This window comes from Schistocerca piceifrons, chromosome 1 (genome assembly GCF_021461385.2).
Source record: "Schistocerca piceifrons isolate TAMUIC-IGC-003096 chromosome 1, iqSchPice1.1, whole genome shotgun sequence".
In the NCBI taxonomy this organism is placed as follows: Eukaryota; Metazoa; Arthropoda; class Insecta; order Orthoptera; family Acrididae; genus Schistocerca; species Schistocerca piceifrons.
In genome coordinates, this window is record NC_060138.1 from 236,566,797 (window position 1) to 236,590,070 (window position 23,274).

A 23,274-nucleotide genomic window follows, 5' to 3' on the forward strand; every position below is an offset into this window, starting at 1 on the left:
TTTTTTGTGATTCTCCAAAATCGCTTATGGTGAATGCTGGGATGCTCCCTATGAAATGGTGCTGCCAGTTTCATTACCCCATCCTTTTCCACCTTATTTTGTGATCCATCTGTAAGGTTCTCATCATCAAAGGTACATTAAATATGAAATATTCTTGAATAATGCTGATCTTGCATGTGATGGTTTGCAATGAAGTTGCTAAGTCCAGCCTCTCTGGTAGTCACCTAACAACAATGCTTGCACTATCTGCCTGTGAAAGGAATGAAATGGTTTCTATTCAGTACTCAACCAGTGGAGTCTAACGTCTTTTTTGGTTTTATGCATCCGTTTGCACTAAATTCTCTCCATCCTCTACACAGTATGTCCTCTGCCCTGGCCACTAAATCTTAGAAGAGCCACAAATGCACCACATTCCGTCAAGAGTCTTTCAGTGAGTAAAAATGTTTTTGTTAATGGGAAATGACTTGGGAAATTTTTTTAAAAATGATTGTCTTACAAATTCTGCTCCTCCTACATGCAAGTTCATAGAAGAAGTGTGTACTGGCATATTCCTTGTTTGTCCAAGTAACACAATACCAGATGTATCATCAGCCACTCTTTCTGTTTACAACTCTGTCTTCACATGACACGAGAATGTACATCTCTCACTGACAGGAACATTCTTATAAAATTGCTCGTGAGGTTCTCTTTTTTTCCCAGCTGACACAATCATGGTGTGTCATATGATGCATCTGTGTGAGAATAACTAGTCCAAATCTGGAGGTTCTTCACTGCCTTATTAAATAGTTAATGTTGCTCACAATCTATGATAAGATGGGTTTTTCCCCATATCTTCCCAGCTGATGCAAATCAGGACTGCGATATGTTGTGATGCATCTGTGGGAGAATAACTAGTCCAGTGCATATTCATCTATTTTTCCCATTGATCTGTAACTTGCATTTCCTGTCTTTCTGTCATGTTTTTCACTGAATTCCTCTCCCACTAATTTTCAGCAACCTCACACACTATTGAAGACTGCTGCAAATCTTATTCAAAATGCAGCAAGATTTACATCTAAAGCTAGATGAGTTGCAAATGACAAGAACAGTATTTACTTTATGTGAAAGAGTTGAAATTCAGTCATCTTATAAACTGTTTTGGATCTGCTGGGAAAAAAACACAAAATAACAAATAAATGCTCATTCCAAGCCTCTGGCATTTAATCAGGCCACCAAATCCACACCTCCTCTGGATATACTTACCTTAGTTTGTGTTTTTTCATCCATTGTTACAAGTCTATGGGTTTATATGATATCTGGGTTTGATTTTAGATCCAGGCAATTGCCATTTTAGGAACTCTGTGAACTTCAGCTTATTTTGTTAAGAAAATGTGCATAGTTGTTGCTCACTTAGAATTACTGCAACAGTATAAACCACACAATCATACAGTGTTTGGTCACTGACTTAAAAGACTGAAGTTTCCAATGTCAGTTTAAATGTGCAAATCTGCAGTGCAAACAGTGTTATGCTGATTAACTGATTCGTGACATTGTCATTAGGTGGACCCCAGACATTGAGGTGTCCAACATTACACAATGCATCATATTGGAAACTTGAGCTTAGTTCCCATACTTGCTGTAAATAATAATGGATTAAACATGGATCCATCTTTTCGCAAGTGCACACGTTAGTGGTTTGCTTTAACACCCAAACATGTTCCACCACAGTTGTGGCATCCTCAGTGGGATTTTTTCTTTTCTTTTATATTGTTTGTATCCAACAGTTGCCAATGGATAACTGTCACAAATCAAAATTACTACACTGTGTCATCATTGCAGTATTTGACTAGTCCTGAGAGCTGTGACTGGTTTGTATTTGTGTGCCATATAATTTTTTATTGTTATTTTGTATTTGGTCTGATGTTTTCCTCACAAATGAGCAGGAGAAAACATCAGCCCAGTTTGACAAAATAAATAAATAAATAATAAATAAAAAAAAGACACATTTGGTGCAAAAATACAAACCAGCCACAACCCAAGAGTAGCCAAATACTGCAATGATGACATGGTGTACCAATTTAAATCTGTGGCTGTTTTTCATTGGCAACCACAGGAAATAAACAATGTAGAATAAAAGAAAAGTAAAGGAAAAACCCACAGAGGATAGCAAAACAATAGTGAAATATGTTTGTGTGTTAAAGTAAAACAATAATTTGTGTACTTGGAAAAAAAAAGGCAGACCCATCCATAATTCATTACTAGACAGTGTATTTGCTTTGGCACAGTCACACAAACCGAGCGAGGTGGCGCAGTGGTTAGACACTGGACTCGCATTCGGGAGGATGACGGTTCAATCCCGCGTCCGGCCATCCTGATTTAGGTTTTCCGTGATTTCCCTAAATCACTCCAGGCAAATGCCGGGATGGTTCCTCTGACAGGGCACGGCCGACTTCCTTCCCCATCCTTTCCTAATCTGATGAGACCGATGACCTCGCTGTCTGGTCTCCTTCCCCAAAAACAACCCAACAATAGTCACACAAAACTCTGGCTGCAGAGTAAAACCTACTGGATAGTTTACAAGTTGCTGCACTGGAGCAGCTGCAAGAGACAGGACTGCGACCCACCGCAGCTGGTGCAAGTTAACACAAACCATTTACCTTGCAACAACAGTGGGAGCCCTTAGTGAAGCAGGTTCTTGCATCACCAAATACAAGGATCGGCAGCACATTTGTGATTGTTCACCAATGTCCACCTCATCTTCAGAACCTGAGCATTACATTCTGTCTTGCTGCAAGTTGCTGTCTTGCCCAAATGCTTCCACTCCCACTCAAGGTGGCACTCATTGCAGGATTGACCCTACAAGAGACTAGAATGCCATTATTGACAGAAAATATAACATATGTGCTCTCTGTACGAGTGAGCTACAAGGAGTAGGAATATGGCTCAAGTGCACTCAATTCAGGTGGCTGAAAATCTGACAGAGTGCACCCCTCAGATGTTAATAATTGCCTTACAAATAGATTCCAAAGCCATTACTTTTCAAGTAGATACTGACTACTCAGTAACTGTGGTAAATTGGGACACATGTATTGGACAGTGTTCACCTGCACTGTGCATGTTGATAAAATATAGCAGCCAGCAAATGCCCATAAAAGGCAGTTTTTCAATAGAGGCCTTTTATGCAAACATAACCCAGTGTTTAATATTTCTTGTAGCTCCTGTGTCAGGCACTTAGAATATTTTCAGCTTGGATCCCTTTGCAGATTTTAGTTTTATACTGCAAGATAATATTAGTCTGACATCAGAAGCCATCCCATTTTAGAACTTAAATCATGTACACAGGAATCTTGAAGATGCATTCTAAGGGGTAGGCAATGCCCGCACATTCCAAGCACACATATTCTTTCTTCTGTTGACATTACCCCCCCCCCCCCCCCTCTCTCTCTCTCTCTCTCTCTCTCTCTCTCTCTCTCTCTCTCTCTCTCTCTCTCTCTCTCTATCCCCCCCCCTCCTCTCTCTCCCCCCCCCTCCTCTTTGTGAAGAATTGGATAGGTCATGAGAGTTGGAGGTCACTGAGAATTGTGTGTGTATCAACCAGTGTGTGGTAGCAATTAAAAAAAAAAAAAAAAAAAAAAAAAGTGGGATGCAATGCTTCAACTTTGTAACAGTTTTAAAGCTACTGCCATGGTTCATGGATTCCTACTGTGGCCTGAAGACCTATTCTCAAAAGTAAAAGGTGGATAATGCCTTTAACTATCGATTTTTCATATGCGTATCTCAGAGTACCAGTTGATGAAGAATCACTGAAAATGTTAATTGTCAAAATACTGTTTGGACCATATAAATACAAACATTTAGCATTTAACATAACTTGTGAACCAGTAATATTCCAGTGCTTCTAGGAAAACTGCTTCAGCCAGTACCCTTTTGTGCTGCTTATCTTGATGATATCATAATGAATAGAACTACACACCAAGAGCACCAGCAGAATCTACATGCATTATTTATTATTCTGCAGCAGGCAAGCTTGAAGTGCGATTTGTGCAAATGCCATTTTTTCTAACCTGGCCTCCAGTAACTAGGTTTTGTTCTCAGCAAATAAGGCATTGCTTATACACAAAAACATGTCAAAGCTATCCATAAGTTGCCACTATGTCTCCATTGAAGGATCTACAGTCAAGTCAAAGACAAACATTACATGAGATTTATTCCAAAAAAATTGCTGGCATATCAATCCCTTCAAATCAAATTTTAAAAAAGGAGCTAAATTTCTGTGGTTACCCTAATAAACAATGTATTTCTGCAGCTGAAGTCAGCCTTAAAATCTGTCCCTTGGATAGCCACATACGTTCCTTGAAAAATGCTTATTGTTGCAACGAACACCTCTTGCTTTGGCATGGAGGTGACGTTTTCACAGAAGGATAGTAAAGGAATTGAGCACCCTATCACCTTTACTTCTATGATTCTTTTAACAGGCCAGAAAAACTATTTGTAGATTGAGAAAGAAGCTCTTGCTGTTATAGAAAGAAGCTCTTGCTGTTATATTTACACTTCAGAATTTCCACATCTATTTGTACCGTTACATAGGTTAAGTTTATTACGAACCACAAGTCTTTGGAGCTGTAAGTCCAGCTTCCTAAAATAAAATCCCAGAGACTTCAACTGTGGACCTCGTTTTTAATTAAATGTAACTATTAAATTTTGTATTGACTCACCAGCAAAGATTCAAATGCTGACACACTATCCTGGCTTCCAGTGGGGCTGGAACTGGAGTTCAGCACCCGAGAGATCTCATGTTGCCAGCTAAATGGTGATTAGCTCTGACTGTGCAAACTTTCCCTGTTACAGCTTTACAGATAGCATTACTGACAAAGTGAGACCCATTCTTGGAAAATGTGGGTTGGATACGGTTGGCAACAGAAATGCCTAACATGCTGGCCCAGTTCTTTGGACATTTTTTCAGTGCACCATCACCTCATGATAGCACAAGGCATTTTATTGTTGAGCTCAGAAGGCAATGACCATCAAGTGGTGGTACTACCCCCATTACATCAACCAGTCTTGAAGATACTCCACCAAAGCCATCGGAGAGTCATGAAGCTATTGACGAGCCTTGTAGCCAGGTATTGAGTTTGCATTAAGTATTCTCACCCCTTTATCATGCCATCAGTGATGGAGCCTTGACAATGACTGCATCGCCATTTCTCAGGCCATGTCTTAAACTTCATGTGGCTAAGCAGGATAACCACAGTCTTCAAAATCTCATTGTGATACTTATGCATAAGACCACAGCTGAGGCCACGATAGTGGGATTATCGAAGATTTTTTTAATGAGGAGCTTCTGCAGGCTATGGTTTCTTACAATGTCACACAGTCTACAGCACAAGCCTTGCAGTATTTCTATACCCAAATTGTTATTAAGCACCTTCTAACTTCTGCAATCCATCTGCAATAAAATGAAAAAGCCAAGTGCATGGTGCCTATCTTTACATCTACATCTACATGGTTACTCTGCAATTCACACTTAAGTACCTGGCAGAGGATTCATCGAACCATTTTCGTACTACTTCTCTACCATTCCACTCTTGAATGGCACGTGGGAAAAAGGAACACCTAAATCTTTCCGTTCGAGCTCTGATTTCTCTTATTTTATTATGACGATCATTTCTCCCTATGTCGGTGGGTGTCAACAAAATATTTTTGCATTCGGAAGAGAAAGTTGGTGATTGAAATTTCGTAAACAGATCTCGCCACAAAGAAAACCACCTTTGTATCGGTGACTGCCACCCCAACTCACGTATCATATCAGTGACACTCTCACCCCTATTGCATGATAACACGAAGCGAGCTGCCCTTCTATGCACTTTTTCGATGTCCTCCATCAATCCTGCCCGGTAAGGATCCCACACCGTGCAGCAATAATCCGGCAGAGGATGGACAAGCGTAATGTAGGCTGTCTCTTTAGTGGGTTTGTCACATCTTCTAAGTGTCCTGCCAACAAAGCGCAATCTTTGTTTTGCCTTCCCCACAATATTATCTATGTGGTCTTTCGAATTTAAGTTGCTCATAATTGTAATTCCTTCGAATTGGCAGCCCTTAGATTTGTGCGATTTGTTGTGTACCCAAAATTTATCAGATTTCTTTTAGTATCCATGTGGATGACCTCGTACTTTTCGTTGTTTAGTGCCAATTGCCACTTTTTGCACCATACAGAAATTCTCTCTAGTTCATTTTGTAATTGGAATTGATCGTCTGATGATTTTACTAGATGGTAAATTACAGCATCATCTCCAAACAATCTAAGGGGGGTGCTCAGATTATCACCTAGATCATTTATGTAAATCAGGAACAGCAGAGGGCCTACGACACTACACTGCGGAATGCCAGATATCAATTCTGTTCTACTCAATGATTTACTGTCTATCAGGAGAATATGAAGCAACCTGTCAAGTATGCCACCACAGAGGGAAGTACTAACCAATTTTTTTTAGTACTTTAACAGGGCCATGCTTCAGGGTGCCAAGAACCCCACACAGGTACTCCACGGATGTCAGCTAAGGATCCTGTTACACCTTATGTGACTGATGCCAACACTTCTGACCTCCCAGCACAACAGGAAGTACAAGAGAGGGACTCCAGTGTCGGCCCAGGCATCTGGTCATTGCACCGCCAGGACGGAAGCTGTCATCATCTAGTTCAGCTGTCACATGTTCACTGTCAGTTCTGATGGTGGTGTCTGGCACAGCGACTTAACTCCACCATTGTCTCTGCCAAATCCTGACCCACATACAGCACTCCCTTGATGATGTCAACCCACTGGAGATAGTGCTAATGCTGCCATTGTTACTAGTTCCTCCCCAAAGCAGCAGACATAAATTGGGCTGCTTTTGTCCAAACATGCCCAATTTGGTGGGAAGGAATGCTGTATCAGAGGGACCCAGTGATGAGTAGCCTAGCTACATTATTGATTAGCACAATTCAGTGGGATGGCACTGACAGACTCCAGAATGTGGAGGAAACAGCACAATTAGCAGTCCACACATCCAAGTATTCACCAATAACAACAATCAGGTGCCTTTGCTAACACCAAATCACTTGTTTTCGAGAGCTTGTTTCCATGTCAGTTATAGCCTGCAATCCACATAACATCAACTTACACCTCCCTAAAGGCTTGGATTTAAAAAGTGTTATTTTACCAGATGACATCAGATTTCTTGCCTGGTATTCTCCCTGTTGATTCTGATAGTGAATCACCTTTATTCCCTGCTTTTGGCATCCTGACCACGTGGAGTGGCTGCGAGGTTAGAGGTGCCATGCCATGAACTGCACGACTGATCGCGCCTGAGGTTAGAGTCCTCCCTCGGGCATGGGTGTGTATGTTGTCCTTAGTGTAAGTTAGTTTAAGTAGTGTGTAAGTCTATGGACCGATGACCCCAGCAGTTTGGTCTCTTAGGAATTCACACACATTTGAACATTTTTGAATTTTGTCAACCCAGTTAGCTTCTGTTTTGTGCATGGATTTGTCTCTGAAGATTTCTTGAAACAATACTTGCATGTGTGTGTGCGAGCTTCAGATCATCTAAAGTGTAGTTTCAGCAACCACAACAACAAAATTCAGATTATGCTGAAAGCCAATTTTGGTAACATTCAATACATAAAAATAAATATTGGAGTTTCTCACAGATTGCTAATCTGTCTGCGTGTTGATCATTGCCTTTTGCAAGCAAGTACTCTACTGACTGAGCTATCCAAGCATGACTCACAACCTGCCCTTGTAGCATAACTTCTGCCAGTACCTCTTCTCATACCTTCCAAATTTCCCAGATGTTCTCTTGCAAAACTTGCAAGATTAGGATCCCTGAAAGCAAGGATATTGCTTAGCCTTATCCTGGGGCATGTTTCCAGAATGAATTTTCACTTAGCTGCAGAGGATGCAATGATTTTGACTTCCTGGCAAATTAAAACTGTGTGCCAGACCTAAATTTGAACCTTGGACCTTTGTAATATGTTGACTGAATGAGATCTACATAAGGATAGAAGGACTAAAAATTTGCAAAAACAAAAGCATTAAATGATTAAATTTGATTAGGAGAGTACAAATCGGAAGTCAGACTTTGTCAAGCCAGGATATCTTCAGTGTTGTCAACATACATTTTTATCAGTGATTTAATTAAGTAATATTAATAAAAACATTGTCGTTCTCTCTCTCTCTCTCTCCCTCTCTCCCCCTCTCCCCCTCTCCCCCCCTCCCCCCTCCCCCCTCCCCCCTCCCTCCCTCCCTCCCTCCCTCCCTCCCTCCCTCCCTCCCTCCCTCCCTCCCTCCCTCCCTCCCTCCCTCCCTCCCTCCCTCCTTCCTCCCCTTACCAAGCAAAGTGACATAGGGCATAAATTTCCTTAAATCACTTGAGGCAAATGCCAAATCCTTCCATAATCCGAGCTTGTGCTATATCTTTAATGAGAAAATCATCAACAAAGTTAACAAAGTTTGTCAAGATGATTCTGTAGACCCACATCTTCCTTCTTCCCTTCCCTTCTACTTAAAAAGATTAGCTCCTTCTCTTTACAGTTCTTTTTTTTCCTCCTTTTCTTTTTTGTTGGATACTGAATAAAAGAAAGAGTTGCCCCAGGTGATGGACCTGGGGATAACGTTGAACAATCAGCTGAGATTAAAACTGCATCTCACTCAAAATCATATCCTATGTGTTGTGTGTCTCCTAATACATAGTTTGTAGAGGGTTTTGCACGCTTCAGCACTTGTACATCTGCCCTTTCTTTCTTCTGTTCATCTTGGCAAAGGCATTTCAAAAACTCTGTAAGCTGAAGATTCAGCCACACTCTTTAAGTATGCCTACTTTTTAGATCTACAGGTTCGGTAGGCATTCAATGGGAGAAAACATTATATGGTTTTTTTTTATGTGCGGTACTGTGATTAACTATATGATTTGGAAAATTATTACAGTTTAGAGAATTGGCTTATAAATCTGATCTGTTTTGACTTGTTTTGATTTTAGTTTTTACCAAGTGGTTTTATGGATTAATGTAACTGCAGTTTACATACATTTATTTTTTTATTCTGTGGTACAATCAGTTTCTGACCATCTTGTTTGAATTGGTACCAGAGATTTTTCTTTCTCAACACATTTGCAAAGTATCGCCTTGCCTGTTCTTTCACAAAGATATATAGTGATTTTTGTTGAAACTAAATAATTATTGTTCAGAGTTCTAAACATATATTCACTTATTTATCATTTCAGCTTGTACACAACCAAGAAGAATAGCTTGTATATCATTGTGTAAACGAGTTGCATTTGAAACTCTGAGTGAAAACAATTCTGATGTTGGTTACCAAATCCGTTTTGAAAAAAGTAAAAACCAAGCAACAAAAATACTTTTTATTACTGAAGGATTACTTCTAAGGCAGGTATGATCATCAGAGTAGATACTCAGTTTTCACAAAGACATTGTTTTTTTCATCATCAGTGCAATAGATATCATTTATCACAGAGACATTGTTTTCTGTCTATGTATGATACTCACTTTTAGATCCCAGTATTTTCAGTTCTGTAGGTTTTTTCAGGTATTTCAGGAGTAACTTTCCATGGTGCCTTAAGTGAATTCTTATTTGAAAATTAAAACATAAGCCATAAATCACTTGAGAAACTCACAATATACAAATTTCTTGTATAATATTTATTGTTTACCAACACTTCTGTCCAAAACCTGGTTTCTTTGTTCAACGTTTGGGTACTTTCGCTTCACAACAGAGATTTTCAAAATTGGGGAATATTTGGACCAACTGATTTCATAATAGTAATCACTGTCCATTACATGCATTATCAGCTTCCCAATACATAATAATTCTGAATCATAAGGTCATTTAGTAGGTTGAAACTTGTAGACTAGAAGGGTTAGCATATATCAGATTTTAAACACCTTGAAATGTTACGTATTGAACATGTGATCATATCCAGCTGATACTTGGCATATTCTGAGGCTTTGCCTGAGTTGGCATTCATCCACTCTTGGGAATGCATTGTTTCATAACTCACAAACTTCTATCACTGGCAGTGGAATGGGTACACTCACACACTCTCGGCTCTCAACAAAGAGGGCTTGAAATCCCTGTGCCACAGTTGTGTAGCACACTGGTGGAGAACCCAAAATAAAATGGAGTATTGTGCAGTAATACGTTTTTGGCAGGAGTGGAAAAATAGTATAGTACCTGTGTTAGGCTATTCCAGATGGCTAAAACACTTGACTGAACTGGCCTGATACAGCTGCAACATTTCCATTGCTGCCGAAAACAAATTGCTGCACAATATTCCACTTTATCATTGGATTGCACTGTAAAATAAAAAAAAAAAAAATCAGATGCATCATGAAAAAAGACATTTTCCTGTAAACCACTGTAATTTGAACAAACAATTAATTACATATCCTTTTTTTTTTTTTTTAAAAAAAGTGTTAGTTAAAACTTTATGGTTCCATCTCATACTGACAACAGCCTCACAATACTTTTAATCTTCTTATGAAGTTTGTTGCCAACAGTCAATCAAAGTTTGAAAACTACAGTAACACCCATAAATATAACGCTCAAAAGTGAAGTGTCTTACACTCGCCATCACTAAGCCATTGCATGGCACGAAAGGAGTGAAGTATTCAGCATGGCACCATATTTCTGCAGGGGCTTCCAACAACTTGTTGAGTCCATGCTACATCGAGTTCCTGCACTACACCAGGCAAAAGGGGGTCCAACACAATATTAGGAGGTATCCAATGACTTTTATCACCTCATTGTATGTTATTAAAGTAATGCTGAGGAAATTTCCTGGAAACTTGTCTGTCACATTCTGTAATAATTTTAATTAGTACATCCAGATTTTGATTTATTGAATCATATTTAATTGTATACAGACCCTCTTAAGTATTGGAAATAAGAATGATCTTATTTATTGTTTACGATCCCATTCATTAATTCTGCCAGAAAAAAAATAGAAACTGGCTGTTTAATGGTATTTAAAGTTAGGTAGCACTGAACATGTTGCTGACGTAACTACCTTCAGCATGCCTGCTACAGGATTAATCTGAGCATTCTAAAAGCGAGGACTCTTGACACTGGGAATCTCAGAATATCGAATTCCCTAATGATTCTGAAATGGAATTTCCCATCATCTAGCTCCAAGTACTGTTCTGCATTTAAAGTCTGTTGATTCATATTGTGTGTCCGTAATCACATTGGAAACCTCTTCACATGAATCACCCGAGTACAAATGACGTCTCCACCAGCGCACTGCCCTTTCATACCTTGCATATGCGCCACTACTACCATCAGTATACGTGCTTATCGCTATTCCATTACTTTTGTCACCTCAGTGCACTATAAATTACAGTGCTATTATAGGCCACTACTGCCGGCCAGGGTGGCCGAGCAGTTCTAGGCGCTACAGCCTGGGACCGCATGACCGCTGCGGTCACAGGTTCGAATCCTGCCTCGGGCATGGATGTGTGTGATGTCCTTAGGTTAGTTAGGTTCAAGTAGTTGTAAGTACTAGGGGACTGATGACCTCAGAAGTTAAGTCCCGTAGTGCTCAGAGCCATTTGAATTTTATAGGCCACTACTAAAGCAACTATCACAAAAATAATCAACAGAAATGGAAATACTGTATACATAATGAAGAACAAGACAGCCAATTCTAAAAAGAAGAAAAATCATGAACACATTTCAAGAATCACACACTTTCTTCCTCTGGAGAATGTCTGCAATTGTCACATGTAAGTGTTGTGGCAGTGCTTGCAAACAAATCTTTTGTAACTATTTCAAGTCACAGTACTTCCATTATTTCTCTTACCACCACAATGATGTCACCTCCCTCACCTAACGACCTCTTCCTTACTTTTGAGGATTGAACGATAAGCTGACAGAAATCTTTGGGTATTCCTTGCTAGAGTAGAGAGTTCTTTCAAATAGCTCTCCGTTAGAACCAAGATCAGGTTTATAACGTACATTCTTTTTTATGAACCTTTTTTTCTTGATTGTTTGTGAAGAATAACACTTTGGGAATTCATACCAGCAACATCCAGGAAACAGGGAAAAAAAAGGCCAGGGGCTGTCTTCTTGTCATCCTTTGTCTGGAGTAGGATGTACACCTCTAATCAATAATACCTACTCCATCTTTGGTTGTGTTGTAGTCCAAATTTACAGCAGACTTGTGTGTAGTAATGTCTGTTTCATCGATTTTGTGCATTGAATCCAAAAAGACAATTTCTAATTTCTCACAACGTGTTTGGCATAAGTTCTGGAGGAATTTCCATCCTGTACATTTTCAGTGTCCCAGTGAAGAGTAGCAAATTTCCTAGAACATGCTGTGCTAAAGGCTCTTCACAACATCCATATGCTGGTTAGAAGCAAGATATGGTCCAGGATTCTGTCTGCCACAGTATACTGCAAAATTACAAGTGTAAAATGTCATGCTGTCACACAATGCATACAACTTCAAGTCCCACTTAGCAGAGTTACTGGGCATGTACTGCACAAAAGCACAACACCCGTGTAATGGGACAAGCATTTAGTCTATTGTCGTGAATTTCCCAAGGCTGTAGTTATTTTTGCAGTTGTTCAAAACTGCAGACAGGAGGCCACAGATGGCTGAAAGTTTGTCAGTTTCAAATTGTTCATTTCTTGTTGAAGTATCATCGAACCTCATTGACCAAAGCAAGAACAGAAAGTGCTTGTAGCTAAATGCTGCCCTTATAAAATCATTCCTGTTCCATTTGATGCCCACATTTACACTATGTTTGTATGTTCTCCTTTTTGTACAGCAGTGAGAAACACTGCTCCTAAAAGAGCCATTATTTCAGAAGCATAAGTATTTCCACAATCTCTATCCCTCATGTAACTCACAGGTGGTCTCTTGTATTATGAAAAGGATAATTGCTACTCACCATATAGCAGAGAAGCTGAGTCACAGATAGGCATAACAAAAAGACTGTCAGAAAGTGAGCTTTCAGCCAACAAGGCCTTAGTCAGAAACAGACAAAACACACACACCCAGAAATCACATACACATGACCACGATCTCTGGCTGCTGAGGCCACACTGTGAACAACAGCAGATGATGCAACCGGGTGGTGTGGGTAAGGAGGAGGCTGGGGTGGGGAGGTGCTGCTTGTGGGAGCATACTGGGACAAGGTGGAGAGAGGTGAGGGCAGCTAGGTGCAGTTGGGAGCTTAGGTGAAGGGCAGGAGCCTGGGGGTTGATGGGAAGGATCCAGATGGCACAGGCTGTGAAGCAGTCATTGAAATTGTGCATCATGTTTGGTGGTGTGCTCAGCAACAGGTCGGTACAGCTGTTTCTTGGCCACAATTTGTCAGTGACCATTCATGTTGACAGATAGCTTGTTGGTTGTCGCACCCACGTAGAATGCAGCACAGTGGTTGCAGCTTATCTTGGTTTCACAGGTAGCCCTGCCTTTGATGAGTAGGTGATGCTTGTGACCGGATGGTAGTGTGAGGATATATGGGAAAGGTTTTGCATCTAGGACTATTATAGGGATATGAGCCATGAGGCAAGGGGTTGGGAGTAGAGGTTGTGTAGGGATGGACAAGGACATTGTGTTGGTTTGTTGGGTGGCGGAATACCACTGTGGGAGGGTTAGGAAGGATAATGGGTAGGACATTCTTCATTTAGGACACAATGAGAGGTAGTTGAAACCCTGGCAGAGAGTGTGATTCAGTTGCTCCAGTCCTAGGTGGTATAGGTTTGAGGGGTTTGGGATTCTGGATGTTTAGGAAACATTACTCTGGATTGCCCAGGAATAGTTTGGCGTAGGATGGTGCTCTGCGGATGCCCATAGCCATACCCTGGGTTTGTTTGCAGGTAATGCCATCAAAGGAGGAGTAATTGTGGGTGAGGATATAGTTGCTCATGGGGACCAGGATGGAAGTTGTAGGTTTGGAATCCACAGACATTGGGAAAGGTAGTGCTCAATATTGGTAAGACCATGGGCATTAGGGATGTTAGTGTAAATGGAGGTGGCACCAGTATGACGAGGAGGGCAGCATGTGGTAAAGGAACAGGAACTGTGGAGGAACTGGTATCTTTTATATAGGAGGTTGATTCGTGCGTAATCGGCTGAAGGTGTTAGTCTACAAGAGCAGAGAATCTCTCAGTGGCGACACAGTAACCTGCCACAATAGGGCATCTGGGGTGATTTCGTTTATGGACTTACGGAAGCAAGTAGGAGATTGGAGTGTGGGTGGCGGTAGAGGGAGGAGAGAGAGATGGAGTCTGGGGAGAGGTTCTGTGATGAGCCTAAGGATTTGAGGATAGACCAGAGATCCTGCTGGATTTCTGAAATGGAGTCACTGTGGCAGGGTTTGTAGTTGGATGTATTGGACAGCTGGCAAAGTCCTCCTGCAAGGTAATCCTTGCAGTTCAAAACAACTATGGTGGAGACTTTGTCAGCAGGTAGGATTATAAGTTCAGGATTGTGGTGAATTGTGGTTCTTTCTGCGATATTAGGTTAGTTGCACCCATGGCTCACATCTCCATAGTAGACCTAGGTGCAAGACCTGTCCCATACATCCTCCCACCACCACCTACTCCAGTCCTGTCACAAGCATCACCTATCCCTTCAAAGGCAGGGCTACCTGTGAAACTAGTCATGTGATCTACAAGCTAAGCTGCAACCACTGTGCTGCATTCTGTGTGGGTATGACAACCAACAAGCTGTCTGTCCACATGAATGGCCACCAACAAATAGTGTCCAAGAGACAGCTAGACCACCCCAAACACGGCGCTTTCCATTTCAATGACTGCTTCGCAGCCTGTGTCATCTGGATCCTTCCCACCAACACCTGTTTTTCGAATTGTGCAGGTAGGAACTCTGCCTGCTATATATCCTGTCTTCCCATTACCTCATATCCTCACCCTTCGTTAGTGACTACCCTTAGCCTTCATCCCCTTCCCTGTTCCCATTCCAGCACTACAAAGCCCTCTGTTCCACCAATACACCCACAGTCTTTTTACTTCCTTCATTTTCCACTGTCCCCCCCTCCCCCCCCCCCCCCCCCCCCCAGCCCTCTATCTAAGCTCCCGACTGCTCTAGCTGCCCTCACCTCTCTCCACCTCATCCCCATACGCTCCCACAAGCAGCACTTGCTCGTGAGTTCACTTGGTTACTACATAATACACTTGCAGAAAACCGAGTCATTGACCGATAGTTCCAAAGTGCATAGCCTCAATGATCATCAGATTTGGATCTGTGTGATTGTACAGGGTTTATGAACAGGACACTAACACACATTGGAGGTTCAAGAGCTATCTCGTGTGTGGTGCCCTTTTTGCCAGTGGTTGTCTGCTTTTGATGTCCTGCTTACTCCATCCATCACTGGTTATTTTGCTGTTCTCGATTTTCTTCTGTATGTTATTCTTGTTAGGAACTTGGATGTGTGAGCTGTTAAACTGATTGTGCGATAATTCTTGCACTAGTCAGCTCTTGTAGTCTTTGGTATAGTGTGGATGATATTTTTCCGTAAGTCAGATGGTATGTCGCCAGACTCATACATTCTACACACCGCCATGAATAGTTGTTTTGCCACTTCCCCCAATTATTTTAGAAACTCTGTGGAATGTTATCTATCCCTTTTGCATTATTTGATCTCATATCCTCCAAAGCTCCCTAAAATTCTGATTCTACCTCTTCCAAATCAACTCCTGTTTTTTCTTCTACCACATCAGACAAATCTTCTCCCATTCCTCAGGTACCAAGGGGAATGATCGTCATTTTTTTAATGAACACTATATGAAAGAGTCATTTTACAAATACTAATGCACTGAATTTCAAATAAAAATGTTTTTATTTATTTATAAGGTAATAAACATGTCATACAACTACTATAATATTTATTTACAGTGAATACATTACTGCACTGAAATGGTGCAGAAGTTATATTGTACTTATAAAGAAAACAAAGATGCTGTAACTTATCAAATGAGAAAGCTCTGGTATGTTGATAGACACAATAAAAAACACACAAATATTCAACCCAAGGTTGCTTCATCAGGAAAGAGGGAAGGAGAGGGAAAGACGAAAGGATGTGGATTTTAAGGGAGAGGGTAAGGAGTCGCTCCAATCCCGGGAGCGGAAAGACTTACCTTCAGGGGAAAAAAGGGCAGGTATACACTCGCACACACACACATATCCATCCACACATATACAGACGCAGGCAGACATATGTAAATGCAAAGAGGTTGGGCAGAGATGTCAGTCGAGGCGGAAGTACAGAGGCAAAGATGTTGTTGAATGACAGGTGAGGTAGGAGGGGCGGCAACTTGAAATTAGCAGAGGTTGAGGCCTGGTGGGTAACGGGAAAAGAGAATATATTGAAGGGCAAGTTCCCATCTCCAGAGTTCTGATAGTTTGGTGTCAGTGGGAAGTATCCAGATAACCTGGATGGTGTAACACTGTGCTAAGATATGCTGGCCATGCACCAAGGCAGTTTTAGCCACAGGGTGATCCTCATTACCAACAAACACTGTCTGCGTGTGTCCGTTCATGCGAATGGACAGTTTGTTGCTGGTCATTCCCACAAAGAAGGCTTCACAGTGTAGGCATGTCAGTTGGTAAATCACGTGGGTGCTTTCACACGTGGCTCTGCTTTTGATCATGTACACCTTCCAGGTTACAGGACTGGAGTAGGTGGTGGTGGGAGGGTGCATGGGACAGGTTTTACACTGGGAGCGGTTGCAAGGGTAGGAGCCAGAGGGTATGGAAGGTGGTTTGGGGATTTCATAGGGATGAACCAAGAGGTTACGAAGGTTAGGTGGACGACAGAAAGACTCTCTTGGAGTGTGGAGGATTTCATGAAGGATGTATCTCATTTCAGGGCAGGATTTGAGGAAGTCGTATTCCTGCTGGAGAGCCACATTCAGTGTACTGTTTCCGCCTATCTACTCTCTACTCTGCATTTAACAGTGGAATTCCTGTTACACTCTTAATGCTTCCACCCTTGCTTTTAACTTCACCAGTGGTTGTTTTGATTGTACTATATACTGAGTCAGTCCTTCCAACATGCTTTTTTTTCCAATTTATTCACATTTTGCATGCAGCCATTTCATCTTAGCTTTCCTGCACTTCCTATTTATTTCGTTCCTCAGGGACTTGTATTTCTCTATTCCTGAATTTCCCTGAACATTTTTGTACTTCCTTCCTTCATTGATCAACTGAAGTATTTCTTCCATTACCCATGGTATCTTCGCAGTTAGCTTCTTTGTGCCTATGCTTTCCTTTCCAACTTCTGTGACTGCCCTTTTTTTAGAGATGTCCGTTCCTCTTCAGCAGTACTACCTACTGAACTATTCCTTATTGCTGTATCTATAGCCTTAGAGAACTTCAAACAGATCTCGTCTTTCCTTAGTACTTCCATATCACACTTGTTTGCATATTGTTTCTTCCTGACTAATCTCTTAAACTTCAACCTACTCTTCATCACTACTACACTATAATCTGAGTCTATATCTGCTCCTGGGTATGCCTTACAATCCAGTATCTGATTTCAGAATATCTGTCTGACCGGATGTAATCTAATTGAAATCTTCTCGTATGACATGGCCTTTTCCAAGTAGACCTCCTCCACTTGTGATTGGTTAGTCTTTCTCCTCTCTCATTCCTTGTCCCAATCCCATGTTCTCCTGTAATCTTTTCTTCTACTCCTTCACCTACAACTGCATTCCAGTCCCTCATGACTATTAGATTTTCATCTCCCTTTACTTATTGAATTACCTGTTTATCCTCATATACGTTCTCTATCTCTTCATCTTTGGCATGCAGCATCAGCATGTATACCTGAACTATCATTGCTGGTGTTGGTTTCCTGTCAATTCTGATAAGAGCATCGCTATCGCTGTACTGTCCACAGTAATACACTCTCTGCCCCACTTCCCCATTCACATCAAATTGTACGCCCATTACACCTTTTTCTGCTGCTGTTGATATTACCCTATACTCATCTGACCATAAATCCTTGTCTTTCCATTTCACTTCACTGACCCCCTACTACACACATCAAAAAAAGTTTTGCATCACCTCAGTTTCGAGAGTTCCGGAACCTGTACAGCAAATTGGAATAGAGACCAACTTAAACATCATTTCCGCCCTTTTTATTGTTCATGAAAACCACACATTGCATGTTATACCACCTTCAGAGGTGGTGGTCCAGATTGCTGTATGCACTGGTACCTCTAATACCCAGTAGCACATCCTCTTGCATTGATGCATGCTTGTATTCGTCGTGGAATACTATCCACAAGTTCATCAAGGCACTGTTGGTCCACATTGTCCCACTCCTCAACAGTGATTCAGTATAGATCCCTCAGAGTGGTTGGCGGGTCACGTCTTCCATAAACAGCCTTTTTCAATCCATCCCAGGCATGTCCAATAGGGTTCATGTCTGGAAAACATGCTGGCCACTCTAGTCAAGCGATGTCATTATCCTGAAGGAAGTCATTCACAAGATGTGTATGATGGGGGCACAAATTGTCATCCATGAAGATGAATGCCTTGCCAATATGCTGGCTATATGGTTGCACTATAGGTCGGAGGATGTCATTCACTTATTGTACAGCCATTACAGCACCTTCCATGACCACCAACAGCATACCTCGGCCCCACATAATGCCACCTCCAAACAGCATGGAACCTCCACTTTGCTGCATTCGCTGGACAGCGTGTCTAAGGCGTTCAGCCTGACCGGGTTACCTCCAAACACGTCTCTGACGATTGTCTGGTTGAAGGCATATGCAACACTCATCGGTGAAGAGAACATGATGCTAATCCTGAGCAGTCCATTCTACAGACAACGTGAGCCATGTACCTCCTTCCTGGTGGAATGACTGGAACTGATTAGCTATCGGACTCCCTCCATCTAATAGGCACTGCTCATGCATGGTTGTTTACATCTTTGTGCAGGTTTAGTGATATCTCTGAACAGTCAGAGGGACTGTGTCTGCGTTACAATACCCATGGTCAACGTCTATCTTCAGGAGTTTTGGGAACCAAGGTGATGCAGAACTTTTTTTGATGTGTCTATATCTAGACTGAGCCATTGCATTTCCCTTTTCAGATTTTCTAGCTTCCCTGCCATGTTCAAGCTTCACCCTGACTCATAGAGTGTTATCCTTTCGTAGGTTATTCAGTCTTTTTCTCATGATCACCTCCCTTTTGGCAGTCCTTTCCTGGATATCCAAATGGGGGAGTATTCCAGAATCTTTTGCCAATGGAGAGATCGCCATGACACTTTTTTATTTACAGGCCACATGTCTGGTCGATACCTGTTATGTCTCTTTAATGCAGTGATTTCTATTGGCATCTGCATGCTCATGTCATTGATCACTGCTGATTCTTCTGCCCTTAGGGGCAGTTCCCCACCCCAAGTACAAGAGAGTGCACTGAACCAGGGTCCACTCCTCCACCCTCTTTGACAAGGCCATTGGAAGAATGAGGATGACTTCTTATGCCGGAAGTCTTCAGCCACCAATGCTGGTTATTATTCAAAATTTAAGTGGTTTGCAGGTTTTGAACCTGGGACTGAGAATGGTTCAGTTACTAATTAAAGTTGCTACCCCTAGACCACCGGTGATGAGTATTTCTCCCATCAAGATGTTTGTCAGGTGACTTAGCACGGTCACTAACACGTTGAGAAAACATAACCCTTACTCGTCGCCAGTTCGTTATGGATAGAACAAGCACAATTTATGGAAAATAGTACTTTATAGAGCCAATGTAAGATATGATGAAGTAAAGATTGCGCACAACAGTGAACACATTGAGTGGACAACAGTTATACAGGTTACAAAGTAGCCAAGCACTCATTTGCGACAAAGTTATTAAAAACAAGTTTAGGCCTGAAGCAAAATGGACTATGGCACAGTGACATCACTGTAGGAACAGAGCAAAGCACCAGCTGCTGCAGCAAGCAGCTCTTAAGCACAAATAACTATTTATAACTGCATTAAGTTCTCATAAAATTATGTTTAAATGTTAGTAGAGAATTAAGAGTGGCACTGCTGGGATTTTCGCTTTTGTGCTGCTGCCACCTTTTCCATGTTCAGCTACATATTAAGGAAGCACATCTGAATGAAAAGTCTTATTCTAACATACAGTTTGATGATTTCTGGTGAAAAATCAACATATTTAGTTTGCACTGTAGTGCAGATTGTTTTTATTATATTCCTTTCCTTCAAATTACTTACTAAATCATTAAATTCATTAAAAAGAAGTTCGGATTGTGACACTTTATGTAGCTAGTCACCTGTTGGAACTGTAAGCCCACTGTGAGATAGGACTTCAATACAGCCAAAATATTCTGCATCTGTTGCAGAAGGACTTAAAATATCTCCAGACGATGTTCCCAGTGTGTCATCATACTTCTTTTCATGATATGCAATGTATGCAGCCAGGTATCGAAATCATTCTGTTGAGGCAAAAAGATAAAAAGGAGTCAGTTCCCTTGCTGACAGCTGAATCTTCCCGTGCAGGTAGAAGAGGAAAGTTAATATCCTGCAGTTCTGTTTCACAATCTCCTGTTTCCAGCACTTCATTCATGCAGAGCAAAATTCTTCTGAACAGATGTGACGTCAAAAGTCCATCAACGCTAACTGCCTCTATGGTAGTTTCATTTGATAGAGAAATATCATGAGCATTGTGCCCTAAGAGTAGCAGCCACAATCAATGTTTCACTTCTGTTGGAGAAGCATTCAAGTGGAAATGGCCAAATCCTCTTATCTGCAAGAAACAATTTTCCAGTGTGTTGTGGTTCAATCATGCAATTAGAATACATCTCATCTGCACTGGCTGAAGGTCTGAATACAGTTCAAATAATGACCGGACTGTTGTCATGATGACTTTCCGGAATGGGAGCAAATGATTTGTACTGTTGCAGTTTGCATGAAAACGCTGTGAGACAATGCAGCCATTTGGATGCACTTCTGATAACTTTTCTTATATCTTGACCACATTTTTATTTTTCCAACAACCTTAACGCGTTTTGACTTTACATCATTTTCAAAGGCTACAAAATGCAACATGAAACTGGTATCAGAAGATATGAAAATATGATACATTTCACTATTAATAAGAGACATATTAAAATGACAACAATATGACTTCCTAGCTTAGAAGTGATCTGTCACTCATGTAAAATTGTTCATTAGATACATTGTATCATGTCAGCATTCTCGATCATGAGACAAGTGCAAACTACTACCAAGGGAAAATTTTTGGAAGCCAAGTGGACTGAACAATAGGGGCACTGGGTAGGTGGTACAGGCAGTAATTTGTTTTTGTTTACAAACATAATTTCCATCATTACATCATATAAAACAATTTCATCAGTAAACGTGTAAACCATTTTACAATGTTTTTCAAAAAGGTATTACTTTACAAAATAATGTGTAACTGATTTTTTTTATTTTTTATTTTTTTATTCATACCTTGGAAGCATGTGCTGATTGGTGCTGGGGCCAAATGTCTGTTAACTAACAAGTCTTTTGTTTATTTTTTATTTTTTAAACAACTTATGGTACAGAAATTACTATCATCAGTAAAAGTTCATAAATATTTAATAAAAGTTAAAATTATAGAGATTACTAGAGAGTTGGAAGAGAATTGGTTAAAGTTGGCACACTTAAAATAACATACATGAGATCTTCTGCAGTTGTATGACCATGAAACTGTTTTCTGTGAGTAACAAATATTGTGGATCACCATGACGCAGTTAGAGGAGGGGGGAGGGTATGGGTACACAGCATTCATCTTGACATATTAAAAATCCTGTAAAGCTGTTTGTAATACTGTGACTACAAATATTTATAAAATGACAACTTAAATAAAATAATGCGAAAGCATTGTGAAAGAGCTATAATAGCACTGTTGTCAAAAGTTTTCAATTTGTGTCATGCAGCGTCAAGCGCTGAGCGACCTCTTGTGAATACTCTCGGCCTATGATCAATCTGCGCATATGACACTAAATATGTAATAAATAACTAAACTTTTACTCATCTTGCGCACAAAACAAAACACAGGATGAAGCCACACAAAGATGAACAGTCTTGGGGGTAAAATACAGAATGGTATGTCATTCATCACAAAAAGAATACTGTGTAGTGGTGATAAATGGCATAATGTTTGTTACTCACAGAAAACAGTTTTATGGTCATACAACCACAGAAGATATCATGTATATTATCTGAAGTGTGCCAGCCTTAACCAATCCCCCTCCAACCCTCTAGTAATCTCTATAATTTTGACTTTTATTAAAGATTTATGGACTATTACTGGTGATAGTAATTTATGTGCTGTAAGCTGCAAAAAAAAAAAAAAAAAAAAAAAAAAAAAAAAAAGGACAGAAGACTTGTTAGTTAACAGACAGTAGGACCCAGCACCAATCAGTGCATTCTTCCAACGTATTAGTTAAAAAAAATTATCTGTTACACATTATTTTATAAAGTAATCTCTTTGCGTAAAACATTGTAATGTGGTTTCCATGTTTACTGATAAAATTGTTTTATACAATGTAATGATGAAAACTGTGGTTGTAAACAGAAACAAATTGCAATGTGTACCACATATCCAGCACCACCTAGCAGTTAGTCCACTTGGCTTCCAAAAATTTTTCCTTGGTAGCAGTTTGCACTTATCTCATGATCAAGAATGTTGACGTGTACAATGCATCTAATGAACAATTTTATATGAATGACAAAGCAATGGTAACTGTAACGTTCCCTGGCAAACTCATGCTATTAATGAACAAGAGTTTATTTGTACCATATATGCCGCTCTGAGCAAGTTGTATATACCGTAATTATTGAACAAACAATATTATTGAATTTTGTGTAAAGGACATTTGTTATTATCGTAATATTTTTTGTAGTAATATTCTCTCTGTATTTAGGATAGTAATTTTTCTATATTTGTTATGTGATTGTGAAACGTGTCAGTATCTGCGATAACAGAGATGTGAAATTTAGCCAGAGGAGAATAATATTGTCAAATTACAAAGAAATGTTAATAGTCAGCAGTGGTATAAAAGAACCATGTACAGCGTATTCTTTTGTCTTCTCTGTGTAGAGCTGAATGTGAGAGGAAGCTGTATTGAAGCGATTTATGAATGTGTAGACTTCTTTTGTCTCTGTCTAGATTTAGCCGCCATTAGAGCAGAAGTTACAAATTAATGTGAGTTGAATTATTGTTTGATCTAAATATATCAGAATTTATCAAAAGTGTGTATTATTAATGT

At 40.4% G+C, this 23,274-nt stretch overlaps 1 protein-coding gene across 2 annotated transcripts in view; it reads left to right on the top strand.

The window, feature by feature from the left end:
• Window positions 1-23,274, top strand: part of LOC124788174 (probable ATP-dependent RNA helicase DHX34) — a 195,445-nt gene that overhangs the window by 25,623 nt on the left and 146,548 nt on the right. For both annotated transcript variants that reach the window (XM_047255331.1, XM_047255340.1), the window contains exon 4: window positions 9,234-9,400. In XM_047255331.1, the coding sequence (XP_047111287.1) occupies window positions 9,234-9,400 (167 nt within the window). The remainder of the gene's footprint in view (window positions 1-9,233; window positions 9,401-23,274) is intronic.